This window comes from Labeo rohita, chromosome 6, assembly GCF_022985175.1.
Source record: "Labeo rohita strain BAU-BD-2019 chromosome 6, IGBB_LRoh.1.0, whole genome shotgun sequence".
Taxonomy (NCBI): domain Eukaryota; kingdom Metazoa; phylum Chordata; class Actinopteri; order Cypriniformes; family Cyprinidae; genus Labeo; species Labeo rohita.
This window is the reverse complement of record NC_066874.1, coordinates 6,568,350-6,595,232: the sequence shown is the minus strand read 5'-3', so window position 1 is coordinate 6,595,232 and position 26,883 is coordinate 6,568,350. Positions and strand designations below refer to the sequence as shown.

The 26,883-nt window shown below is 42.4% G+C and overlaps 2 protein-coding genes across 4 annotated transcripts; both read left to right on the top strand.

Annotated features, from left to right (window-relative positions):
• The first annotated feature begins 382 nt into the window (after positions 1–382).
• Positions 383–15,736, top strand: pglyrp2 (peptidoglycan recognition protein 2). The gene is made up of 5 exons (XM_051112655.1): positions 383–630; positions 2,405–3,229; positions 3,308–3,518; positions 15,031–15,328; positions 15,430–15,736. Exons 1-5 carry the CDS (start codon positions 567–569, stop codon positions 15,448–15,450), a joined length of 1,419 nt encoding a protein of 472 aa, XP_050968612.1. The 5' UTR covers positions 383–566; the 3' UTR covers positions 15,451–15,736.
• A 143-nt stretch (positions 15,737–15,879) lies between these two features.
• On the top strand, positions 15,880–24,793 carry rasal3 (RAS protein activator like 3). Of its 3 annotated transcripts, none has more exons than XM_051112630.1 (18): positions 15,880–17,047; positions 17,432–17,565; positions 17,730–17,808; positions 19,747–19,814; positions 19,933–20,018; positions 20,154–20,280; positions 20,384–20,482; positions 20,572–21,243; positions 21,318–21,462; positions 21,552–21,696; positions 21,893–22,129; positions 22,845–23,046; positions 23,150–23,241; positions 23,366–23,648; positions 23,739–23,852; positions 23,954–24,144; positions 24,226–24,310; positions 24,415–24,793. In XM_051112630.1, exons 1-18 carry the CDS (start codon positions 16,498–16,500, stop codon positions 24,502–24,504), a joined length of 3,399 nt encoding a protein of 1,132 aa, XP_050968587.1. In that variant the 5' UTR covers positions 15,880–16,497; the 3' UTR covers positions 24,505–24,793. The 3 variants fall into 3 exon arrangements, with proteins under 3 accessions (XP_050968587.1, XP_050968586.1, XP_050968588.1); XM_051112629.1 differs by having other exon boundaries at positions 23,363–23,648; XM_051112631.1 differs by lacking the exons at positions 15,880–17,047; positions 17,432–17,565; positions 17,730–17,808 and adding an exon at positions 17,865–18,430 and having other exon boundaries at positions 23,363–23,648; positions 24,415–24,792.
• The last annotated feature ends 2,090 nt before the right edge of the window (positions 24,794–26,883 follow it).

Genomic DNA, 26,883 nt, shown 5'->3' with positions numbered 1-26,883 from the left:
TTTGGCCTTTTCATCTACAAATTAGCTTTAATTTCCATACTTTAGCTTCTCTTGCCTGCAAGAGGGAAGAATTTCTTAACTGTTCTTGGAAATCAACACATCCGCTGAAAATTTGTTTCCCCACAGGCTGTTACTAAATACAGACAATTGTTGCTTATTCTTCAGGTAACTGAATGCACATGTTCAACAACAACTATTTTTTTTTTGCCATTACATTGTATAACACTATGTCTAGCTATGACCTTTATCTTGTTTATTTCCAGTAACCTGGTACTTCTACTTACACAACAAACAGAAGGGCAGAACTGTCAGTCAATGCCATCCAAAAATCAATATTTGTAGTCAAATTCAGATTATGGGGAAGACCTTTACTCACATAACAGTACAAACATACACACTCATACACCCTCATACATGCAATCCTGCTGACAGTACAAAAACATGTTTTTTATAGCGGAACACACCACCTGACTAACGCTAAATTGCAGAATTTGGAGCGACCTGCCTTTGGTGTTTCAGCATACATAGAAATACTCAGTACTGAGTAGTAGCGTTTAGTACTGATAATGACGCCAGGAGCATTGTGGATTATTACCATGTCTGGGATTTGTGTGATCATTCAGAGCTCAGGTATGTATGTTCTGTTTAATTATATTCAGATTTTCACTTATTCCATTTAACGAATTACATGCACTTTAAAATTCAGAGTTCAGTCAGAATAAAGCAGTAATTTGTCTTTTATGTATTTTAATGTCATGGAAATTCTGTAGTTTGAATGAAATTAATTCTGTTTTGTGCTCAAGGCTGGAATACACTACCTAGTTCTTAAAACTGAACACAACTTGTGAAGTTTGGTGGAGATTGGATATTGCATGTTTAAGTTGCCAGCAGGCGACGCTATGATTATAACAGAACATTGGCCTTGTGTTCAGGCCAGGATTTTAATTCAACACGTGAAGTTTGTGGCAGATCGGACACTGTATGGCTGAGCTACAACACCTATTCCCATGGTGAAACATCAAACTTTGTCAGGCCGCCATAGAGACACGCCCTTGAACAAAAACTCAAGATCTTCTCAATATAAGCCCTTTAGAGTACACTGACCAAATATAATGTTGATGTCATTAAATCTCTATGAGGAGTTTGTTAGAGTGTAAAACATGTCACTTCCTGTTGCCAGTAGGTCAAGCTGTCAGGGACACACCCTTCAACGAAAACACAAAATCTTCACAATTTAACATCACAAAGGGCTTTCGATTACACTGACCAAATTTGGTCTTGATCTATTTAAATCTATAAGAGGAGTTTGTTTAAATACAATGCCTGAAAATGGCAAAAACAGCACAAAACCTGCTGAGAAAATTCAAAATAACAGACTTCCTGTTGGGTTTCAGACCTCATACCAGAGGACATTTTTGTAGGTATTGGTGTGTTACATCTGTCTACCGAATTTCATACATCTATGTGAAACATAGCTCAAGGGGCACTTCGTTGAAATGTTATAGGTGGCGCTATCAAGCTATTTTGCCACACCCATATCAGATGTAAATTTTCATCATTTTGGCATGTGTGCAAAGTTTTTGAGTATGTTTAAGCCCTCAAAAATGTGATTCATTTAGGAGAAGAAGAATCTGAGCCATTCCAATAGGGTCCTTGCATCATCAGTACTCAGGCCCTAAATATGCTAAAATTCTGCTTAGAATATCAGTATATTTGGTGTCCTCTGACTGGATAGAATCATGAATCCTAAAATCTGCCGACTCCTGACTTTTGGTGACTACTGTTTGCACATCCAGATTGAAAATCTAGGCAAAAAAAGTCATGTAGTGTATTCTAGCTTTCAAAGACATAGTTCACCTACAAATGAAAATTCTGTTATAAATCACGCAGCCTCACGTCATTCCAAACCCGTAAGACCTTCGTTCATTTTTGGAACACAAATTAAGATATTGTAATTTTCTGACACTGCATAGACAGCAACCAACTGACATGTTTTGTGGCCCTGAAAGGTAGTAAGGATAATGTTCTTACAATAGTCCATGTGACATCAGTGGTTCATACGTAATGTTATGAAGCTACGAGAATACTTTATGTGCACAAAGAGAACTAAAATAACTTTATTCAACTATTTCTTCTCTTCCATGTTAGTCTTAGACACGCGTTCACGAAGTGCTGATGTCACATGGACTATTTTAAAGATGTCCATGCTACCTTTCTGGGCCTTCAACGTGGTAGTACCATTGCTTTTTATGCAGGATGAGAAAGATCTCAGAAAGCTTTCAAAAGACAGAGGAGGAGATATAGATATGCAGTGTCTTCAGAGAGACTGCAAAACCCTCTGTTGCTTGATTATAACTGCACACGCATAATTATTGTCTTACGCAATTGAATATTTTAATTACAGCGGTTCATCTAAGGAACATGGAGCACTTTATAACTGCTGTAACACACTTAGAAGATTTAAACCCAGGACTAAGTCCACTGGCTTTAATGACAAGTCTACGCAAGATTACAGACCAAAGTGACAACATCACAAATGACTTTGTGGGATCATCTGACAATAGAGATGACATTCACTACAAAAACAACACAGAGCAGCTGAATGTAAACCACGATCTCTTCAATTTCTTGAAAGAAGTCACTCATCATTTCATATCAGAAGGTCATGAAGAAAGGGGAGTTGTTCTGACTCCTGATGGCACAACGGTTGCCCTTGCTCCTCTGGTTTTAGGTCTTGAATATGGGCTACAGGCTAACGAGAATAATAACCAGCCTCGTGGTTTCTATCTACTCCCACTGGCCAAGTACTTAGGCATGTCATTTCTCCACGCAACTACATCTGAGCGACTTGGCCCGGATGGTTGTTGGGACAGTCTATCTGCTCCCATGGTTTTCACTCTTTTAGGCATGCCTTCTTTGGCCACTGATGCTGTGGTCCATGGTGGAATGGATGGAGCCATTCTTGGGAAGCACCTTTCTGTTGTTAACTGCTCTGAAGTAAATTTAAGCACACTATTGAGGAGCTACTATTTAAGGACTATGGAAGAGTTGGATAATGTCTCGGATACTCATCTGATGGGCCGCTTTCGCAGACATAATTTTAAAAAGATTACAAAACCATCACTGCTTCAGGAGATGGTAGCAGAAGCACTGCATAGTCATCCAGGAGACATTGGGGTGGAGAGTCTAATACAAAAAGGAATTAAAGATTTTGTGCTACGTTATATGGGTAAGTGAAGGTACATCCAGTTGGTCAAGTAAAACTTGTGTGCTCAAACTGACAATCGTCATGCTTACCCTCCTTCAGAGTGTCCTGCCATTATTCCAAGATGTATATGGGGCGCAGCGCCACCTACGGTTTCTCTAGGCTCTCTGTCACCACCACTGCAATTTCTGTATATTCACCACACACATACTCCCAGCAAACCCTGTCGAAACCTTCAGACATGTTCCAGAAATATGAGGGCGATGCAACATTTCCACCAGAATGACCGGGGCTGGCATGATATCGGCTACAGGTAACATTTGCTTCTGCATGATTCTGTCACAATATACATTCTATTTCTAGTGTGCTGCCTACAAATGTGAACATCTTGAAAACGCTGTTCCAAATGGTAGGTTTTCTTAGAGGAGAAAGCATGCATTGCAATGAAGTAACTTCTGTTAAAGGGATAGTTCACCCAAAAATGAAAATTCTGTCATTAATTACTCACATATTGTTCCAAACACAAATTAAGATATTTTTTTATTATATCTGAGAGCTTTCTGATCCTGCATAGACAGCAATGCAACTGACACGTTCAAGGCCCAGAAAGGTAGTAAGGCCAATGCTAAAGTAGCCCGTGTGACATCAGTGGTTCAACCGTAATGTTATGAAGCTACAAGAATACTTTTTGTGCAGAAAGAAAACAAAAATAACAAACAAAAATTTTGCAGCCAGCAGCTATATCACCCTGCAGCCCAAGACTGGTCACCCACTGAAGATAAGCAGGGATGAGCCTGCTTCCGGCTTTGCTACTGTTCGGACGCTTTTGCTTACTGCTCCGCGCTTTGCTCCCCGTTTTTATACTTTTCTCAGTGCTTAAACAACACATTTTTGGCACAAACACTAAATTAAAAACTTTTCGTAACAGGAATAATACTACGAAAAAGGAGACCCTTTGCCTCCCACTGCCAGCAGTTTACATTCTGGAGACGGGAAAACACAGCTGCCTACTTTCAACAGACAAGAAAGAAAATGCCTCTTCAGCCTCTTCTGGAATCTACTTGCTGCACAAACTGCCACAGACTTCTACAAAGGATTGTGATTCTTGAAACAAAGTTACTTGCTGGACTTCCAAAACAGGCAGAACACTTAGCAGACCGTCGTCACGGACCCCCTCAGCATACAGCCGGTGAGTCCCGTGAACCCAGTGAACAGTTTTTAAGTGTAGAGGAACGAGCCGAAACTGATCGACACACTAATGGCACAAACAGGGAGCGAGACCCAAAGGCACTCGAGACATCAGATTGTCACGAGTGTCTCGTATTGCCACAGTAGCATCCTCTACCCCAGATATGGCTATGACAAGGCTGGCAAAAACTGGTATTTTACCACCTCCTATACAGCTTGAGAACAGATTTGAAGCACTAATGAATGTGGGTGAAGAATCCCCAAATGTGAATGAACATGGATCGTATGAGCCAGCAGCTAACACAGCTACTAACAGGCGCTCAAGGTCGAACAGACAGCGGCACTCAGCTCAGAGCGCAGCCGAGCCCAGGACTCTGATAGTGGGTGACTCCATTATCAGAAATATCAGTAGCAGGACTACAACTACATGCTGCTTTCCTCAAGCAACCGCCTCTGATGTGAACAAGGAACTTCGGAACATCCTAATGAAGCACAAGAATGCAAATCGAATCATCATCTATGTGGGGAAGAATGATATTTGGAAAGAGCAGTCAGAACTCCTAAAGAAGGACTTCAGTGAACTCATCGAAACACTTCGAAGACTTTAAGTTCAGCCGTTCATCAGTGGACCACTCCCAGCAAGGGGAACTAACATGTTTTCACAGTTGCTCGGGCTGAATACATGGCTACAAAGAACCTGCAGTCTAAAAGGAGTCAACTTCATTGACAACTTCAATCTTTTCTGGGGCCACAGACAACTGTTTAAACTGGATGGCCTCCACCCAAACAAACTTGGTGCAAGAGTGCTAAAGGACAACATCTACTTTTCACTCCGTCATCCTTCAGTAGAGTGTGCCAGTCCACCCAACATGAATGGCACTCACACACCTGGACAAGGTATGAGTGACCACAGGACTTCAAATCAGCTTCAGAGTCGTCATGTGGTCGACACATCCCACAAGGACACTGACAACGCCACACAGCCACAACAAGCACTGCTCATGGACACCATCCCAGCTGAGCCCTGCCCACAGAGCTCATCACAGACAGACTGTGACGTACTACAACAGCTCCAAGACTCAGCGCCGAAGGACGACTTTCTGCTAAACAGCCAGGAAAGCCAGGACAACATATTTCAGCCACCGGAAACACCAGAGCCAGAGCCCCGCTCACCAGACACATTATCCCTCTCTCCAGCATCTCCACTTCTAAGCTTCTCACAGAAAATGGCGGAACTGGTATATGCCGGAACCAGACTCTCCCACTCTTTTGCTGCAAGCCCCCAGATATCAACTTAAAATCGGCGGGCACCACAACCACCAAAGCCTGTGGGCCCAGCTCGCCCTCCTCCTCCTTCAAGAGCTCTCTGGCCGCTGTCACAACGCCAGGGCCCAAACCCTCCTCCATCTGCTGTAGGTGAACCAAAAACAACTGATAACAACTCTCAGTGACATGTGTCAGGTCCCCGCTACGATAGCACCAACACTCAGGAATGTTTACATAACAAGCGGGAACCCAGTGTGCCTGTAGCTTTCTCTATCTCGGTTTTATCACATGATAGAAAGTGTAAGGCCTTCTCAAGCCATACAGCTGACCCATCTAATCTGCGGCCTATTAGCTATCAAACTAAGACTGCTCTAGAGACAAAAAGTAATGGCATCAAGTTAGCATTTTTAAACAATCGCTCACTAAAAAATAAATCATTTCTGATCAATGACTTAATAACCACATACAACCTGGATTTTATTTTTCTAATTGAAACATGGCTTGAAGACAGCTGCAGTGCAACAGTCCTCAATGAAACAGCTCCTCCTAACTATACTTTCATGAGTGTCTGCAGAGCTGTTAGGAGAGGTGGAGGTGTAGCTGCTCTATTTAAAGATGTCTATCAATGTAAGCAAGTGTCATTTGGTCAGTACTTGTCTTTTGAATATCTAGGGATTGTGCTGAAAGGTGCTCCACGAATTCTGTTTATCATTATTTACAAGCCCCCAAAATACTCTCCAGCCTTTGTTGAAGAGTTCACAGAACTGTTATCAATGATTTCCTCAGAGTTTGACTGTTTTGCTATTGCAGGGGATTTTAATTTTCACATAGAAAATGCAGAAATCAAAACTACAAAAGAAATTATAACCATTTTAAACACTTTTGACCTGATTCAGCATGTGCATGGACCCACACACAATCGTGAACACACTCTTGATTTACTCATTAGTAAGGGTCTAAACATTTCATCCATTGTCATTAAGGACACTGATCACTTCTGTATTTTCTTTGATATATTGTTCCCTACCAAAAGCTACACTCGATGCTGCGTATCAATACGCTAATGAGAACATTCTTTGTTCGACCGGTTGTGAAGATTGTGTGTCAAACACGCCAAGAATTGGCTTAAATAACCTCGGTAGGTGACGTAACTGATTACGTGCACCTGCGGGTTATAAATAGATGTGAATCGAACACACCTGCAGGTTTTCTTTGTCTTCAAGGACCGTTTTGTGTGTGTGTGTGCTGTTTTGCAGCGTCTTATAAAAAAAAAAAAAAAAAAACAAAGTAAAGTGAAGTAAAAAAAAAAAAAAAAAAAAGAAAAAAGATCATGATGGAGTCAGAAAGGAGATGCGTGCCTCCCTGCATAAGGCTCATCTCGGAGGATGATCCTCATGGTTTTTGCTTCGAGTGTTTGGGGGAAGAACACGCTGCCCTCGGGCTCGAGGGAGAGTGCGAGCACTGCGATCAGTTACCGATCAAAGTGCTTCGTGCGCGCTCGCTTTTTTTCAAAGAAGAGCGAGCCGCCGCTCCTCACTGCAGTCCTGGGGGTCGCGTGTTGATCTGGCTGAGGCGCGTGAGACGGGCACGCCTCTTTCTCTCGCGATCTCGCCGGATCAGGAGGTCCTTGCGTCCGTTTCTGAAGCGCGCCCCGGCGCTTCTTCAGAACGGGCGGAGGACACTTCCTCTCTTGCTTCTGCAGAGATTGACCTCGAGAGCGCCACCTCTGAGCGCTCCTCTCGCGACGACAAAGCGTATGAGGAGTTACTCGGGGTGGTAACTCGAGCGGTTGATCGGCTAAAACTAGACTGGCCGCAGGAGCAAGAGACCCTCAAACGCTCGAAGCTGGATGACAGATTTCTGTCAGGTGGCCGATCTCCATGACGAGCTAGCTCGTTCATGGAGTAAGCCCTATTCGTCCCGTGTCTTTGTGCCCTCGACGTCGATTTATTCGACTATCGTGGACTCACAGGCACGGGGCTATATGATGATGCCCCAGGTAGAAGAGACGCTCGCGGGCTATCTCTCCCCTGGGAGCTCATCATCCTTAAAAAAACCCATGCTCCCCACCAAGCCTTGCAGACTAACATCTTCGCTGGTGGGGAAAGCATATCAGGCAGCGGGTCAGGCTGGTGCTTCCCTGCACACCATGGCGGTCTTGCAGGCGTACCAGGCTGACCTGCTCAAGGACTTGAGCACAGGCGGGACCATCGATGAAGAGGCGTTTTTAGAACTTCGCCGGGCCACAGATCTGTCTCTCCGTGCAACAAAGCAGACGGCCCGTGCCATCGGCCGCTCTATGGCTGCTATGGTCTCCACGGAGAGACATCTGTGGCTCAACCTCACAGGCATCAAGGAGAGGGACCGATCATTCCTCCTTGATGCCCCAGTCTCGCCTTCCGGCTTGTTTGGTGACGCCGTTAACTCGGTCGTCACCAGGTTCCGGGAGGCGAGGCGCCATGAAGAAGCGTTTGTGAGGTTTCTTCCCGCCGTGCTCAAGCGTCGGGACCGTCGGCCACCCAGTCCCGACCAGGTCTGGTCTCCCTGAGGCGGGATGTCCAGAAAGAGAGTGTGGCGAGTCGTGCGCCTCCTCGCAAAGACTGGGGAGCGGCTCGTCGCACTCCACAGTCCGCCTCTAAGAGGCCAGACCTGAGGAGCATCCTCACTAAAAAAAAAAAGGTCCTGAGGGTGGTGCGCCCAGGACCGTGGGGGTGTCCCCTCGGGGAGGGGCGCGTAAAAATCCAGCAGAGAATAGGGGCTCCTTCCCGGCACCCTCAGGAGACCACTGTATTACCTCCGCCACCACTGGTGTTTCGGGGGGCAGCGGTCTCCGACGAAGTGTTACATGGTCGGTTGCCTCCTGCCATGTTTCAGGACACCGTACATCTAACATCCCCCCAGATAAGCGAAGTGTCAAAACTAGTGCCCCTATCAGAGAAACTGGCAGCGTGGAAGCTACTGCCAGATATCTCTCCTTGGGTCGTAAGGACTGTAGAAAAGGGCTACAGGATTCAGTTTGCATATCGTCCTCCGCGTTTCAACGGCGTGGTCTCCACTTCCGTGAAACCGGAACGAGTGCATTTGTTGACACAGGAATTGCAGACTCTGCTGGACAAAGGGGCCATAGAACATGTTCCCCTGCCAGACAGAGACTCAGGCTATTACAGCCGATACTTTCTGGTTCCCAAGAAAGATGGGGGGCTGCGTCCAATTTTGGATCTTCGCGGGTTAAACCGCTACCTCAGAACTTACAAGTTCAAGATGCTAACAATCAAGATGATTGTTTCTCAGATCCAGTCAAGGGATTGGTTCGTGACAATCGATCTCTGGGGTTGAGACTCAACGCCAAGAAAAGCGTTCTCTCTCCTGCCCAGAGAACAACGTATTTGGGGGTTGTATGGGATTCGATTACAATGCAGGCACAACTGTCTCCTGCACGGGTCGAATCTATTCTAAACACCCTAAAGAATATCAAGCTAGGTCACAAAGTTACTCTACATTACTTTCAAAGGGTTTTAGGTCTCATGGCAGCTGCATCCACGGTGATACCTTTGGGTCTTCTGCACATGAGACCGTTCCAGTTGTGGCTCAGAGCCCGGGGATTTCATCCAAGGGCCAATCCCCAGAGGCAAATAAGGGTTACGCGCCAGGGGCTTCGTACCCTTTCTATGTGGTTCAGACCCCGGTTTCTGACCTTGGGTCCCACTCTAGGTCCGTGTTGTCGTCGCAAGATGCTAACGACAGACGCCTCCCTCAAGGGCTGGGGTGCGGTCTTGAATGGCCGTCCAGCCCAAGGGATCTGGAGAGGTCATCATCTCAATTGGCACATCAATTGCCTCGAAATGATGGCTGTATTTCAGGCCCTGAAATACTTTCTCCAGCAGTTAAGAGGCTTCCATGTCCTAGTGCGGGTGGACAGCACAGCGGTGGTCTCTTACATAAATCGCCAGGGCGGACTGCGTTCGCGCCGCCTGAACAGGTTAGCGCAGCAGATTCTGCTTTGGGCACAGGACAAGTTCCTGTCCCTCAGAGCGATTTATATTCCGGGGCATATGAATATGGGAGCAAACTTTCTGTCCAGACAAGCTGTGACACACGGGGAATGGAAACTCCACCCCGAAGTAGTCAGTCAAATCTGGGAAAGATTTTACGAAGCAGAGGTGGACCTCTTTGCTTCACAGGAGACAGCACAATGTCCCCTCTACTTCTCTCTGACTCCTCCAGCTCCCCTGGGTCTGGACGCGATGGCCCACATGTGGCCCAGACTGCGTCTGTACGCATTTCCCCCGATTGCTCTGCTCCCGGGAGTCCTAGCCAAGGTCCGTCAACAGGGGTATCGCCTCTTATTGATAGCGCCCCGTTGGCCGACCAGAGTATGGTTCTCAGATCTAATATCCCTCCTCGACGGCTCGCCGTGGGCGATTCCGGTCAGGAGAGATCTCCTATCTCAGGCGCAGGGGACAATATTTCATCCCCGGCCCGAGCTCTGGAACCTTCATGTCTGGCCCCTGAGGGGGACCAACTAAGAGATGCTGGGCTTCCAGCTGATGTTGTAGAGACTATTCTGAGTGCTAGGGCTCCCTCCACTAGAAGAAGTTATGCCCTCAAATGGCGTGTCTTTGAAAGTTGGTGTGTGACACACCATGCAGATCCAGTTCACTGCCAAGTTGTTTCAGTGCTGGAATTCCTGCAAGAGAAATTGTCCTCAGGAATATCTCCTGGTACTCTCAGAGTCTATGTGGCCGCCATTTCAGCTTGCCACACTCTGATTGACGGGGTCTCGGTGGGGAAGCACCCACTAGTCGCTCGCTTCATTCGTGGAGCCAGGCGGTTAAGGCCGCCCACCAGAGCAACAGTCCCTTCATGGGACTTAGCGATAGTGCTCGAGGGTCTGTCTGGGACCCCTTTTGAACCACTAGAGTCAGCACATGTCAGGTTTCTGACTCTAAAGATGTTTTTTCTAATGGCTATTACTTCTCTCAAGAGAATCGGGATTTGCAGGCTCTGGCAACCTCTCCATCCTGCTTGGACTTTGCCCCTGGGCTGGTGAAAGCCATTTTGCACCCTCACCCTAATTATCTTCCAAAAGTTCCATTCTCGACCATAAATCCGGTCGTTCTTGAAGCTTTCTCCCCTCCGCCGTTCACTTCACCGGAGCAGGAAAGGCTACACTTACTGTGTCCAGTACGTGCTCTTCAAATTTATGTCCACCGCACAAGCCAGTGGCGTAAGTCAGAGCAACTTTTCATATGCTATGGGGGCCGCAACCGGGGGGCGGCCGCCACTAAACGAATTATGTCCCATTGGGTGAGGGATGCTATTGCCCTAGCTTATGAGGCGCGCGGCCAAGCTTCGCCTCTAGAGCTTAGGGCTCATTCAACCAGGGGGGTTGCATCCTCCACGGCTATTGCAAGAGGTGCCCCCCCTGCAACAAGTGTGTGATGCGGCAGGCTGGTCCTCACCGCACACGTTTATCAGATTCTATAGTTTGGATGTCCATGCTACTCCGGGCTCTCATGTCCTTGAGTCAACATCCCAGAGTCATGTCTGAGACCTCTTCTATGTTTGTGCGCACACACTACACAACCTTGAAGGGTCCAGACACTTCCAGTGCGGCGGCGTTGGTATTCTCGTTCCCATTAGCGTATTGATACGCAGCATCGAGTGTAGCTTTTGGTAGGGAACGTCTCGGGTTACTTGACTGTAACCCTGTTCCCTTAAAAAGCGGGAACGAGATGCTGCGCCTCAATGCCGCACTGCAGGCGTGCCTGGACGTCCTTTCAGACAAAGGCATAACCTGCAGGTGTGTTCGATTCACATCTATTTATAACCCGCAGGTGCACGTAATCAGTTACGTCACCTACCGAGGTTATTTAAGCCAATTCTTGGCGTGTTTGACACACAATCTTCACAACCGGTCGAACAAAGAATGTTCTCATTAGCGTATTGATACGCAGCATCTCGTTCCCGCTTTTTAAGGGAACAGGGTTACAGTCAAGTAACCCGAGACGATCTCTGCTACCACTGAATCTAGATCCGTCTCTGTCAGAAAGAGATGTATTAACGAAAACACTAGTGTGCTGTTTATGAAGGCTATATCTTCAGTGCCAAGCATTTCTGCAGACTCTGTTGATCTTCTCCTGGAGTCCTTTAACTCAAAAGTTAAGAATGTCATTGATGACATTGCACCAGTGAAAGTCAGAAAGACGACTGGCAGACAAAAATCATGTTGGAGAAAATCAACAGCAGTACAGATTATGAAAAGACAATGCAGAAAAGCTGAGCAGATGTGGCGGAAGACAAAATTTGAAATTCACTATAGCATCTATAAAGACAGCCTTCATGCTTTCAATGTGGAACTAGCCACAGCAAGACAGAAGTTCTTCTCAAACCTTATAAACAGTAACCTCAACAACACTCGCACTCTTTTTGCTACTGTTGAGAGACTAACAAACCCCCCAAGTCAGATTCCCAGTGAAATGCTCTCTGACAGCAAATGCAATGAGTTTGCTTCCTTCTTTTCAGAGAAGATCATTAATATCAGAAAGGTGATTAGCACATCCTCAAGTTATGCAGAGGTTAGACAGATACGACCGCAATTTCAAAAAGCAGTCACTTTGTTTGTTTTTAAAGCAACTGATAGCAAAACTTTGGAAGAAATAGTACAGCACCTTAAATCCTCAACCTGCAACATTGACACACTTCCCATATCTTTTTTCAAAAGTGTGCTTAATTGTTTAGAAGCAGATCTCTTAGAAGTGGTGAACACCTCACTTCTTTCTGGGACTTTTCCAAACTCCCTGAAAACTGCAGTTGTTAAGCCCCTTCTGAAAAAGAGCAATCTTGATAACAACATATTGAGCAACTATAGACCAATGTCTAATCTTCAAGACATTGATTAGGCAAGATTATTGAAAAGGTAGTTTTCAATCAGTTGAACAACTGCTTAAACTCAAATGGATACCTGGACAATTTTCAATCTGGTTGTCGGTTATTATGTGAGTATAGGAGAGCATAAGTCTAAGTGGACGTCCATGACATGCGGAGTCCCTCAAGGCTCAATTCTTGCGCCGCTCTTGTTTAGCCTGTATACGCTCCCACTAAGTCAAATAATGAGAAAGAACCAAATTGCCTATCACAACTATGCTGATGATACCCAGATTTACCTAGCCTTATCGCCAAATGACTACAGCCCCATTGATTCCCTCTGCCAATGCATTGATGAAATTAACAGTTGGATGTGCCAGAACTTCCTTCAGTTAAACAAGGAAAACTGAAGTCGGCATTCAGAAGAGGAAGTTCTTAAGGTGAATGCATACCTTGATGCTAGGGGTCAAACAACTAAAAACCAAGTCAGGAATCTTGGTGTGATTCTGGAGTCAGACCTTAGTTTCAGTAGTCATGTCAAAGCAGTAACTAAATCAGCATAATATCATCTCAAAAACATTGCAAGAATTAGATGTTTTGTTTCCAGTCAAGACTTCGAGAAACTTTATCACAAGCAGGGTGGATTATTGTAATGGTCTCCTCACTGGCCTTCCCAAGAAAACCATTAGACAGCTGCAGCTCGTCCAGAACGCTGCTGCTAGGATTCTGACTAGAACCAGAAAATCTGAGCATATCACACCAGTCCTCAGGTCCCTACACTGGCTTCCAGTTATATTTAGAATTTTAAAGTACTTTTACTCATTTATAAATCACTCAATGGCCTAGGACCTAAATACATTGCAGATATGCTCACTGAATATAAACCTAACAGACCACTCAGATCATTAGGATCGAGTCAGTTAGAAATACCAAGGGTTCACACAAAACAAGGGGAATCCGCTTTTAGCTATTATGCTGCCCGCAGTTGGAACCAGCTTCCAGAGGAGATCAAATGTGCTAAAACATTAACTACATTTAAATCTAGACTCAAAACTCATCTGTTTAGCTGTGCATTTACTGAATGAGCAGTTTTTACATTTTACATTCTTTGTTTTATTGTTGTGATCATTGTTTTTTATGATTGTTCTACTTCCTTTTTTGTGATTATTGTTTTTATTATTGTTTTAATATAATATTGCTTTTTATGATTATTCTACTTCCTTTTATGTAAAGCACTTTGAATTATCTTTGTGTATGAAATGTGCTATATAAATAAACTTGCCTTGCCTTGCCTTGCCTTGCCTTGGTCAGTACCTGCATGGGAGACCTCCTGGGAAAATTAGGTTGCTGCTGGAAGAGATGATAGTGAGGCCAGCAGGGGGTACTCACCCTGTGGTCTGTGTGGGTCCTAATGCCCCAGTATAGTGACGGGGACATTATACTGTCATAGAGCACCACGCTTTGGATGAGATGTTAAACCAAGGTCCTGACTCTCTGTGGTCATTAAAAATCCCAGGATGTCTTTCGAAAAGAGTAGAGGTGTGACCTCGGCATCCTGGCTAAATTTGCCCTGCCCATTGGCCTCTGACCATCATGGCCTCCTAACAATCCCCATATCTACTGATTGGCTTCCTCACTCTGTCTTCACTCCACCAATTAGCTGGTGTGTGGTGGGTGTTCTGGCGAACTATGGCTGCCGTCGCATCATCCAGGTGGATGCTGCACACTAGTGGTGGACGAGGAGATACCCCCCTCATAATGTAGAGCGCTTTGAGTGCTTAGAAAAGCAGAAAAGTGCTATATAAATGTAATTAATTATTATTATTATAATTTCTACAGTTTTTCATCAGAATGCTGGCTCCTGTGTCAGCAGCACCACACGCACATGTCGTGGTACTCTCGTGAACACGTGGCGGAGACTGACACAAAAGAGAAGAAACTGTTAAATATAGTTGTTATTTTTTGTTTTCTTTGTGCACAAAAATATGCTTAAAATTACGGTTGCACCACTGATGTCACATGGACTATTTTACCAATGTTCTTACTACCTTTCTGGGCCTGGAAACATTTCAGCTGCGTTGTTGTCTATGACCTTTAGTCCACATTTTACCTAAAACTGGGCTGAAACAACAAAGCATTTTTTAGAGTGCATAAGGTTTTGCTTATTTTTGGTGTAAAACATGCCAAACATGCTAATGCCAAACTCTACAGTATAATATTATAGAGTCTATAGAGTCCAAACTCTATAGCAATCAATTGTGAGTCAAGTCTCTCCATTGCTTTAAGTGAAGATCCTTTTGAACAAATTGATGACAAAGTTGTTCCCTATCTAGAGCATTTCAAAACAGTCCCTTATGATGTTAATAACAGCATACACGTTTACATGCATTAAAATGTCAAATGCTTAAAAGTGGAATTGACCTACTTTGTGGTTTCGATCAGAGCATATACCATATTTGCCCTATTTTTTATAAGTATTATGTGTATCTGGCTGTCTCTCCAAGCTTTGTGGTTGGGTCTGATGGCTACATCTACGAAGGCCGAGGTTGGATGTCAGTAGGGGCTCATACTAAAGGACGCAATACTGTTGGCTATGGTGTTGCTTTCATTGGGAACTACGCTGCTCATTTACCCTCAAAACATGACATGGAGCTACTGCGCCATCATCTGGTCAAATGTGGAGTGAGCAGGGGATTTCTGCAGAAGAATTTTACCATTCTGGGACATAGACAAGTGGTAGCAACCACTGCCTGTCCAGGGGATTCACTGTATTCCGAAATAACAACCTGGGAACACTACAAAGTATGTAGGATGGTATACTGAGAAATGTATAAGCTTATTGCTGGAAATACTTGCCATACTAATTGACACATTAATCTGTGACTGTACCATGTTGTTCACAGGATACAGATCCTTTGAAGTAACAATGAAGACATCTGCTGTCACTGACATGACTGACAGTGCAAGACTGCTTTACAACCACAACAATGAAACCCACTAAATAGTATGAGAAATACTGTTAATTTTTTCATTTTAAATATAATTTAAAAGTTAAAATGTTGGGACTGAAATGTAAGGTTATTAGCATAAAACAGAAATATTACTTTAGTATTACTTTGTACATTAGCTGGGAGCCTGTATGAAATCCTGAAATGTCCCTGTATGTATGTGAGAATTACATGTGTAAAAATAAACAAGGTGCTATCTGAACTTATATGTTGAATTCTGTATGTGACAGTTTAAACTGAAGGAAAGGCTGAGAAGATTACTTTAGTCTTCACCACGACAGGAAGTGGTTTTCACACAGGCCCTAGAGTGAGCCAGGAAGTGCTGCTGTTGTGACAGGAAATGTAACCGTCACTGAACAAAACAAGCAGGTATTTAGGTTAAACTGTCAACACTGTTCATATATAATTAACAAAATCAAATCTTGATGATGTTACGCTACGATAGTCATACGTTTTTTACCAATCACAACCATACCAATTCAGTTCAAACTTGAATACAGCGTATACAAATGAGAACAAAACAGGCTTAAATTAAAGATTAGGCTTTCTAGATTTTCAATAAATAAGAAGAACATAGAAAAGAACATATAATACTATAATTTTGCACTCCGGGAGAAATCCTCATCTCTCAGTCTTTCTTCAACCTGTAAACCCAACCTGATTTCCCCACCCACAAACTGACTGGCTTCCTGAATACTGGACGACGAGTACGCATTTAAAAAAAAACGGCTCATACCTACAAGAGCTCAGGACCACAAAGTTTGCATCATTTCAAACAAGCCAATAGGTGAAGTGAACAGATGATGAGATCTGAAGCTCTTTCAGAAGATACAAGATGTTTAAAAACCTCTAGAACTGGTAAGTGCTGAGAAATCCATACTTTTTGCATTGCATAAAAACGTCCAGCACTCAGCAAACGTGCTAAGAGCTCACAAGTAAAAAAGTCTCAGAGAAGGACTCAAGATGGGTACAAACAAAGACCCGAGTGCTGAGCAATCAGCATCACAGATTGAGGAAGACATGGATCTGTCTCCTGAGCAGAACAGTCCGGTTGATCAAGACCCACGGCAACCTGAGGATGGCAAGCTGCTCAACACGTACAAGTGGCACACGGGGGCCAAGAATGACACGGCGGCACAGGGGACTATTGAGAGGCTGGAGAAAGGGGCTTCAAACAAATGGAATAAAATGCAGAGTTGGCGCAAAGCTCTAAGTGAAGACGCAGGGGAAAAGTGCTCGACTGCAACTCGAGGGAACAGCGAAAGCCCATCCAAACCAGAGAAGCCGGCAACTTCAAGGAAAAACCCTTTCCGCAGAGCTCTTTCAGAGCCACCGGGGTCCCTTCTATCTTCAGTCCTGTCCCCATCTTCTGCATCTGGGTCCTCCAGTGCACAGGCATCTGGGTCCACTGTCCAGGACACAACGCAAAGGGGTAAAATAAGGAAGTACCTACAGACGGTCTCACAGAAGTTCAAAAGACAGCGTCTACAGGGTGCTACCATTGTAGAGCATGGTAAGAACTTCAGTTTTAATGCTAAACATTCTGCAAAACATAAGCTTAAATAAGGCTGAAACCATTTTGTACCTGTACTGTTGGACAGGACAAAGTTGCTTTCTAACCTTCTAAAAGACTGTACATGCAGATGCCACTAAATGGCGCTAAAGAATGAGGGTACAACAACAGGATGTGAGAGATGATGATGAAACAATAAACAAAGTAGAGAGTCCACAAGATAACTAACAATCACTTTTGTACCCAAATGACCTGACATGTAATTGGACATTGATAGGACTGCTCTTAAATTGGAATTGAATTCCAAATTCATTGCAGCATGTGTAGCTTCTAGACTTTTTAAATTAAAACGTTGCATGTAAATTCTTACATTTCATGACAAAGAAAAGCGCGATCCTGAGAATGCGGTCCAAGAGTCTGTTCGCCTCTCCTGGGCCCCTCAACAAGACGTTCCTGTTTGGGACATTAGCAACTGTTTTCTTCAGGATGGTCAGATCCTGATTCCACGTGAGGAGGAGGTAATGAACAGTCATGTGCAACAATGCCAACTGATGAGACATTATACTTAGCAGATTAAGATACTGGATATATGCCATATTAGTCCATGTAGTTTGGAAATGCTATTTGATTTTAGGCCAACTTAATGCTGCCCATATATCATTTTCTTTTAAATTCATTTCAGCCATTGATGAGGGTACGAAACCGGGCCAGTAGTTGTCTGTCCAGCCTCAGTCTCCAGAACATCAGTGGAAGTCACACTGGTCAGTATCACAGAGTTTGAGAACTTAAAAATGTCTAAATGTCATTGCATTAGATACAAGATACCTAACCAAGTGCCATCTGCAAACAAACATCTGCTCAGAACTTCTAATCCACTTTTATTGTTAACTAACTGGCATCATAAGATCAAATGTGAACATTATCTTGTAAAGATCACTGAGGGGATTGCAGTAAACTTGAATGAAGTGACGGCCCAAAGCTCGCTGTGTCCTGACAACTTAAAAGCCGGAGATGACTTTAGTAGATGAGAGATATCATCTGTCTCTAGCCAATGACTGCCTGTAAGCAAATGAAGTGAAGCTAGATAACGTGTTCGCAGAGGAAATGGTTGACGTGGTTGTGTGTGCGTGTGCTTATAAAATTGCTTCCTTTGAGTGTCTGAAGATATCATCGTAACTGGGTGTTCCATACCAGAGGATGACTGAGACTGATGGGGTGTGTTGTCTAGTTCAGTAAAAATGAGCATGCAGGACCGTTATATTAAAAATAAAAAACCCATAAAAGGGGATTTACGAATCTAATGTTCTGAATGGAAAACAACTGATTCTAAGCAACTCCAAAGCATGGGTTTCAGGCGCTGGATTGTATGTGGAGGGGCACTAGGTAAGCAGAATGATTGTAACTTTGCTTTCTTTAACAATTCAATACAGTTATTTTTCTGGAGAGTTTAATGAATGTGAAATTCAATCAGCATTAAAACAAATCTAAGGAGACGGCAGAATGCAGTTAACTGAGTTTACATGGATCTTAATTTTCAGTTAATTCGGTTGTTTAGCAAAGCACAAAGATATATATTACAGGTGATGCTTTCAAATGCAATGTAGTTTATTAATGCTTATTTGAAACTCTAGACATGTAGATAGCAAACACTTTCTGCTCTTCCATAAATATCTAATGCTATTTTGATCTCGGAAATTTAAATCATATAAAACACCTACCTTTTAAAGTCTGACAATTGATGAAACAAAATGTAAAATTTCTTGGCTTCAGAGATGTCATTCTACATAAAGATTGAAAAATAAGTTTGTTGACAATGCCATGATGGACATTGGGTGTTGAAAGCATCCCTCTGCTTTTCCCAATTTAACACAGACTATATTTGGGAAATATGTTGAAAGGAGTTTAATCAAACCATACTATTTTTTAAAATGTTTTGTTCTTTTAATACCAGGTCCATGCATCACAATTGGCCTCTAGGTTCATTGCTGAAACAATTCAGTCGTTGTAATTTTCACAGTTGCACTTTTGCACTTTTGCACTTTTTCATTCTTTGCAAGTTAGTTACTTCATGCGCTTTGAAAATTCATGACAAAGTGCAAAGTGTCAGACTTTGTCAGACACAAAACGTTAACAGACTGCTGAACAAATATGACTCACTTTTACAGCTGCTGCTTTTGTAATCATGATGTATTTAAGCACCCCTAAGATCCCTATAATCATGTAATTCCAAAAATTGGGAGCACATGCTTTGCATGATACTGCTTGTCTGCTCTCCAGCTTATAAAGGTACATGGATGATCAAGTAAAAGCTCATTTTTGACATTAAAAAAAAAAAAAAGCCCCTAGAGTTCAGTTCTGTTCTGTATTAACAGAATCCAACTGCAGTAACACAGTTACATTTTCTGTTAAACTGGTAATTATTGATATGCACACAGAAGGAAGGAAATGACTACGCTTCCTGCCATGGTTTCAGAATATGCGATTGCATTCAGATTATTTGTCTTTCTGTAGTATTTTCCCCACCAGAACGAAATAAACAGGAAGACCTACATGCACACATAAAGCCTTAATGATCAATAATTGCATTATGGAACATGCTTCAAAGGAAAAGGGACAGATCACCTTTAATGCTCACTAGAGAAATATTGTGGCATCAAAGTGTTCATATAATATAGAAAGTGTTCTCTTTCTCTCTTTAGAGCTAAACCCGGATCCTGTGGTTCCCCAGAGTGGAACCAAAATAAAAGGGCAAGATGGTGGTGTCAAAGTGAGTATATGTCATTATCTTTAAGAAATCTGTACCATCTGAAACTGTTGCTAAACAAAAATGCATGCATAAATATATATTTTCTCATAACAATACTTTTCTCTCATTCTCATGCTAGAATTTAATCAAGCGACGCTTGCAGGGTGATGACAAACGGAAAAGCAGCACACAGCTCAATACTGCAGGACTAAGCGTTGCTGGAAGGTGGAGGATCATTTTTATAATATAGAAAAGACTGATCTAACTCTGTAGCATCAATTAATGTCAGCCGGAACAAACATATCATCTGATGGTTTGATTTGACATGCAGTTAACCACTCTTTCACACTTTGTACGAAGGTATGGCTCCAAAGAATCTTTATCAATTCCAGTCAGTGCTGCAAAAAGCCTGGATCTTAGCACAGACCAGACAACCGTCATCAGGCCAGTCCACAGCTCGATTCTAGGGGAGAAGTACTGTTTTCAGGTAGACCTCGATGTTGCATATCAATTTTTTTTATCTTTATGTCAATCAATAATCTAAACCAATTACTTATTTCCTGGACATTTCCCCGTCTGACTCATAAAAGGTCATCAATTCAGAGAATAACCACTGCTTTGGCTGCAGCTCAGCTGCAGAAAGAGACCGCTGGATTGAAGACTTGCGTCGTGCTGCGCATCCAAATAAGGTACTGAATATTCTTCAACTTCAAGATCCATCAAAACATGTCATTAATTGTGTACTTGTTACAAATAATTATAATGTTTTATACTTCAGGACAACTGTGAGCGCACTGAGTACTCACTGAGCCTTTGGGTTAATGAAGCAAAAGACATTCCCCCAAAGAAGCGATATTATTGCGAGGTCCACCTTGATGGTACGTTGTTTGCTCGCACCAGTAGCCGAGCCGTGGGAAAGTCCGCCCAACGCTCCAGCCAAGCAGTCGACGGAGGATCTGGAGCAGGTGGCACAGGCCATGGTGGTGGTGCTTCAGGAGGTTGCCAGCTATTCTGGGGCGAATTTTTTGAACTTGACAACTTGCCCCCTGTGAACCAGATCATCCTGCACCTCTTCAGAGACGAAGACCCCAAAAAGAAACGGCATTCCAAGGATGACTCCATCCTGCATCCTCTAGGAAGTGTGCCTCTCAATCTGTCAGAAATAAAAGGACGAGCCTATCAGGAGAAGTGGTATCCCATTGTTCCCTACAAGCCCCCAGGAACAAGCACAGCGAAGGACCAAGTTGGACCACAAGCATCACTTCGAGTCAAGGCCAAATTCAAGATCCTAAAAATTCTGCCTATTGAGAGGTATAAAGAATTCGCAGAATATATCACAGTGAATTATGTGGATATGTGCAGCAGCCTCGAACCCCTTCTCAATGTACGGGAGAAAGAAGAACTTGCAGGAGCACTTGTTCATGTGCTCCAGAGCATTGGGAAAGCTAAGGTAAGTGACAACAGCAGAAATTTCAGGAAAAGGAATGAGCTCTGCAGATTTCTGATTGGTCTTTGAATGTGCAGGAGTTCTTGATTGATCTTGGTAGTGCAGAAGTTCAGCGCTTGGGAGAAAATGAGGCTTTGATTTTCAGAGAGAATACACTGGCCACAAAGGCTATTGATGAGTACATGAAATTGGTGGGGCAGAAGTATCTCATTGACACACTTGGTAAGGAATATTCTACTGCATCCCTTGTTATAACTACATGTGTCATCATATTTACCTCGATCCTCCTGTTTAACCTTCTTTACCCACAGGTGACTTCATAGCCAGACTGTATAATGGAGGAGAGAGCTGTGAAGTAGACCCATTGAAATGCTCTGCCTCTGATCTACCAATCAACCAGAGACATCTAAAGGAGACATGTGCGGATGTTGTAAAGAGAATAACTGACATGCAAGAGTAAGATAAACCTAAATGAACATACTTTGAAAATAAAGATCAAGTGCAAAGTATTTTCACATCTAAGATGGCCAAACTGTTGTAATGTATTTTCCATAATAGTAACTAGATATACTATGTACACTTAACTAATGGGTGTCATTAGCTATCCACTGGAAAATTATTTTTAAATCAATTCTTTCCCTTTTATGAACAGCTCTTTCCCTGCAGAGTTGAATGAGATTTTTTCCAGCTGGGTATCAGATTGTGAGGACAGAGGTCAAACAGACATCGGACACCGTCTCATATCGGCATCTCTGTTTCTTCGATTCTTATGCCCAGCGATCCTCAGTCCATCACTCTTCGGCCTCACTCAAGCATATCCAGAGACAAACACCCTTCGTACTCTCACTCTGACAGCCAAGGTCATTCAGAACCTTGCAAACTTCACCTTGTAAGTCCAGTCTGTAAAGCCAAATTTAGTTCACTTCCAGAATAAAAAGTTCCTGATAATTTACTCACCCCCATGTCATCCAAGATGTTCATGTCTTTCTTTCTTCAGTTGCAAAGGAGAATTAAGTCTTTTGAGGAAAACATTCCACTATTTTTCTCCATGTAGTGGACTTCAATGGTGGCCAGTGGGTTGAAGGTCCAAAATGCTCAGCTTTAAAGGGGCCTAAACGATCCCAGCCAAGAATAAGGGCCTTGTGTAGCAAAACAATGATTTTCTTAAAAAAAAAAAAACCTTACCTTTCTAAACTGAAGTAAAGTTTCACTAGATAAGTTCCCTTATTCCTTAGCTGGGATCGTGTAGAGCCCTTTGAAGCTGCATTGAAACCCCTTCAACTCCTTGGCTCCCACTGAAGTCCACTACATGGACAAAAATCCTAGAATGTTTTCCTCAAAAAACTTTGCAACTGAACTCAAATTTCTTTGTGACTGAAGAAAGACATGAACATCTTGGATGACATGGAGATGAGAAAGTACCAGGAACTTTTTATTCTGGCAGTGAACGAATCTTCTTATTTTCTGATTACCATTCCATCTTTCAGTTAACTTACATCAGGTCTGTGTTTTGTGTACTGATTATAAATCCTAGTAGAATTAAGCCTTTGTAACATTTGTTCTCATCTAATTGGAAACAATCATTTTATCTCAATATCCACCAGGTTTGGTGAAAAAGAAGAGTACATGTTTTTCATGAACGAGTTTCTGGAACAACACTGGGAGCCTATGCGAGGATTCCTACAGAAAGTGTCTGATCCAGACAGTGAGATTGCCATGGCTCGATTTGATGGCTTTGTAGACTTGCCCCTTCGTCTAGCAGTCCTTCACAATCTCCTGGTCGATATTATCTCCGTAATGAAACAGGTAGACATCAGGGATCATCTGAGCAAGTGCTTTGCTGTCATCTCTAATCAGAAGACAATGAAATTATCTCATTAATTAAACAACGTGCTCATCTTTTTTGTAGGAGCAAATAGACAACCTACATCCCTTGCCTTCAATCCTCAACCAGATCACAGAGTTCCTTGGCCAGGAAGCTCAACGCATCCCTGTTAGCAGGTAAGATAATATTACAACATAAACAAATTTCTCCAAGAGAAGCTGTATCAAGCTTTAAAATTAAGGTTTATTCAAAGTACTTACACACCTTTCACCTGTGTCTCCGTTCTTACTAAAACAGCAGTCATGGAACACCAAGGCCTACATATTTAGCTCCAAAGGATCTCCCCAAATACAGTCCATTACAAACCTCCATGCAGCAGCTTCCCATAGACTCAAAATCCAACCAAGGCGGAACCCAGCGTCAGCGGAAGCAGGTGCAGCGGGCTTTCAGTGTCCCCAACAGACCAACACGGCATCAACGGCAACCACTAAAGAGGCAGACGAGCAAAGAAGAGCTGCCTACACAGTGCCAGGACTACAGTCCAGATCAAGATCCCTGTTTGGAAATTTCATCACCGAGCAATGTAAGGCTGGTGAAAATTTACCAGATATTTTGCCAATGACGTGCTTCAAATATATATTTCCTTTGATCTGTATTTTCTGTTTGTGCACAGGCCATAAAATCCAAAGCCCCAGCAGCTAAAGTACTCTGGATCAAACAAAACAACAGCAATGAGCCCTACCAAAAGATAGGGCAAGAGCTAGAGGAGACAAGCACATTAGACAGGGTGGGTCTATTTTGCATACTCTAGCAGCACAACTTGTGTAATAAATGAAAATGGCGTAATAAAATGCCGCAGTATGTTGACAAAGTTGTGGTGTCTCATAGCATGCACAAGAGTTGGCTGAGCTGCGTTTGGGCGTGGAGCAGGTGACCGAGCGCGAGCTGGAGATGGCCAAGCGGTTAGAAGACTTCATAGTCCTGACCCAAGACCAGAATACACAGCTACAGACAGAAGTTCAGGAACTTCGTAATCTGTTAGCCATCCGTGAGGAACAGCTGGCAAGCGCAACTTTCAGGTTAAAAAAATGTTCAATTTTGGATTAAAAGAAGTCAAAATGTGTTCATTTGTAGATACTCATAAGACTTCTTGTTTGTAGACTGGGTGTAATAGAAGAAGAAAGAGAGGAAGATGAAAGAAAGCTTAATGTCGCTGTGGCTGCAGTAGAACGCATGAATGTTTTGGTAAGTTATATGGTTTTCACTTTTCCATTTTTGTATATCATTAATTTAGGCTTGTACATAAAATATAACTAAGCTAAACCTTGCATCTGTGCATCTGATAACAGGAGGAGCAGTTTGCTGGGTTGTTGAAAGATGTGCACCAACTCTACGCAGTTAATGCTGATGGCATGAGAAAGACTTACATCAATACCTGATGCAAGACAGGAAGTACACTGGTGTGGCGTGTTACATAGTGCCATTTTGCATTGCTTTATTAGCTTTTGTCAGATTCCTTTTATTCATTGGTAACACTGCGCTTGCACAGCTACCTACCTGTCACAGTTAAACCAAATCCATTTTCACTGCAATAATATAGTGTAGTAGCAAACATAATTACTAAAGGAAAAATGTATGGATGTGCATGAGGGTTTTTTTCTCACCAACCATTTTGTAGAATTTCACAAATAAAATGTGCGTTAAACAAACCAAGCAGAATCATCACTGTTGTTCTTTTGACTGTAAAAGTCTTGTGACTGTACAGTCTTGTGACTGTAATTAGGCTCCAAGTACTGAATAACCTAAAATTAAGCAGATAAAGAAAATTAATAATCTAGTTCTTTACCATTTTCAACAAAAATTATTTTGATGACTCTAAAAATGTAATGTGGTGTAATTTTCACTAACCTACTACTTACTAATTAATACATGTGAGTGTATACAAAATCAGAGTTTTCAAAAGCATTTAATTATATTTTTCAGGATAAAGAGTGGTTTTACAAATATCATGAATTATTAATTCATAGATCACAATTAGCTACATTTTAAGGTGGTTGTATCCAGTGTTGGTGAAAGTTACTTTTAAAAGTAATGCATTACAATTTTGTGTTACTCCCTGGAAAAGTAACTAATTACATTACTTAATTACTTTTTATGGAAAGTAATGTGTTACATTACTTTTGAGTTACTTTTTAAATCTGGCAGGGCTTGCTTCTTTGTTTTTAACAAAACAATTCTAATGTAAATTGTAAAAGTGTAGTGTAAATGTAAAAGTGAAATGAACTTATCTCAGGCTGAAAGAAAAGTACATTTATGCAGGAGATCACTCTTCAGCTATAAAAAAAAAAAACGAAGCACAATTGTTAGTTTATCTAAAGTAATTTTTGCTTATTAGTATGGCTGAATTGCAACATTGAAGGTCAGCAGCAAAGACACTGGTTAATAAAATGTGATTAAGTATGTAAAGGATATTTGTTTTAACATTAAATTATTTCAGGGTTGCGTCATATTCTGAGTTTGCATTTCACTGTTTTTATTAATTTTGAGGAATAATAAATACTGAATCTGTTTTTGTGAGTGAGATGAATTAATGCATGTTCTCATTTAGTCTAGAATACAGTAACATCATGTTTACTCCCAATTTCCCGACAGGAGATTTTTCAAACAAATAAATGGGGGAAAAAGTAACTGGCATTACTTATTTGAAAAAGTAACTCAGATATTTTCTTAGAAATTCAAAAGTACTATTACTAGTTACTTGAAAAAAGTCATATTATTACATAACTTCGCATTACTTGTAATGCATTACCCCCAACGCTGGTTGTATCACATGACATCTTCTAATTATATAACTTTTGAACTGGTGTGTATTTTACTGATCATTACAGCAATGCACCACAGTTGCACTCATGCACTCAACTACGAGCATGATGCAATAATGACTGGGAACACCTAGTGACAGGCCAGAAAATGTTGCTTTAAAATGGCTGTTTTACTACTCCGCAATACAAATCGCACTAAATGTTTACTGTAATGTTGTCCTGTTTACTTTCTTCTTATTACAACATCCCTCCATCCACCTTATTTTTCCCGTAAGAGTGGACGTGGCTATTTTTAAATTTTATGGGTCTGGCTTCTGGCCTTATCCGCTTCCAGCTGTGCAAAACAGCTCATTTTGCTGCTTGAAGTTGCAAATTGGTGTGTGTTACCATATTATTGTAAAGTATTATCTTAATTACATAGACACTGGTTTGGAGTGCAAATAGTTCTACGTTTACTACACATTGTTATTCTTATTTCCCTGTAGAGCGTTTTCAAGATGCATCATCAATCGGCAATATTGGCAGCACTGAACGTAAACAACCATACGAAATGTGCAAATTTTGCTGATTATTGCTGCTGAAAATGAATTTCATCATTTGCGTTCAGCTATTTTTAGCTGTACAAAATAGCTTGTTTTGCTGCTTGACATTGCAAATGGTGTCTTACTATATTATTTTAATGTATCATCTTAATGAACACACTGGTTTGTAGTGCAAACAGTTTTACAGTTTAAAGCATGTTTATATTCTTCTCCATATTTCCCTATCCACAAGTTTCCTATGCCCCATGAGGCCTTGCATCAAAAGTGGGAGCATCTTCCGGTTCAAAGTAAACAAACGGGATGTGACACTCAGTTGACAGGAGTGACGGGCAAATGAAACCTCTTGAAGCACTGAGACTTTCCTCTGTCTGTTTCGGAAAAAGATTCAAAGCTTCGAGAGTGTCGAAAACAGTGCAATCTGGTGGTTAGTAAAAAATAAAGCGAACCAAAAGCC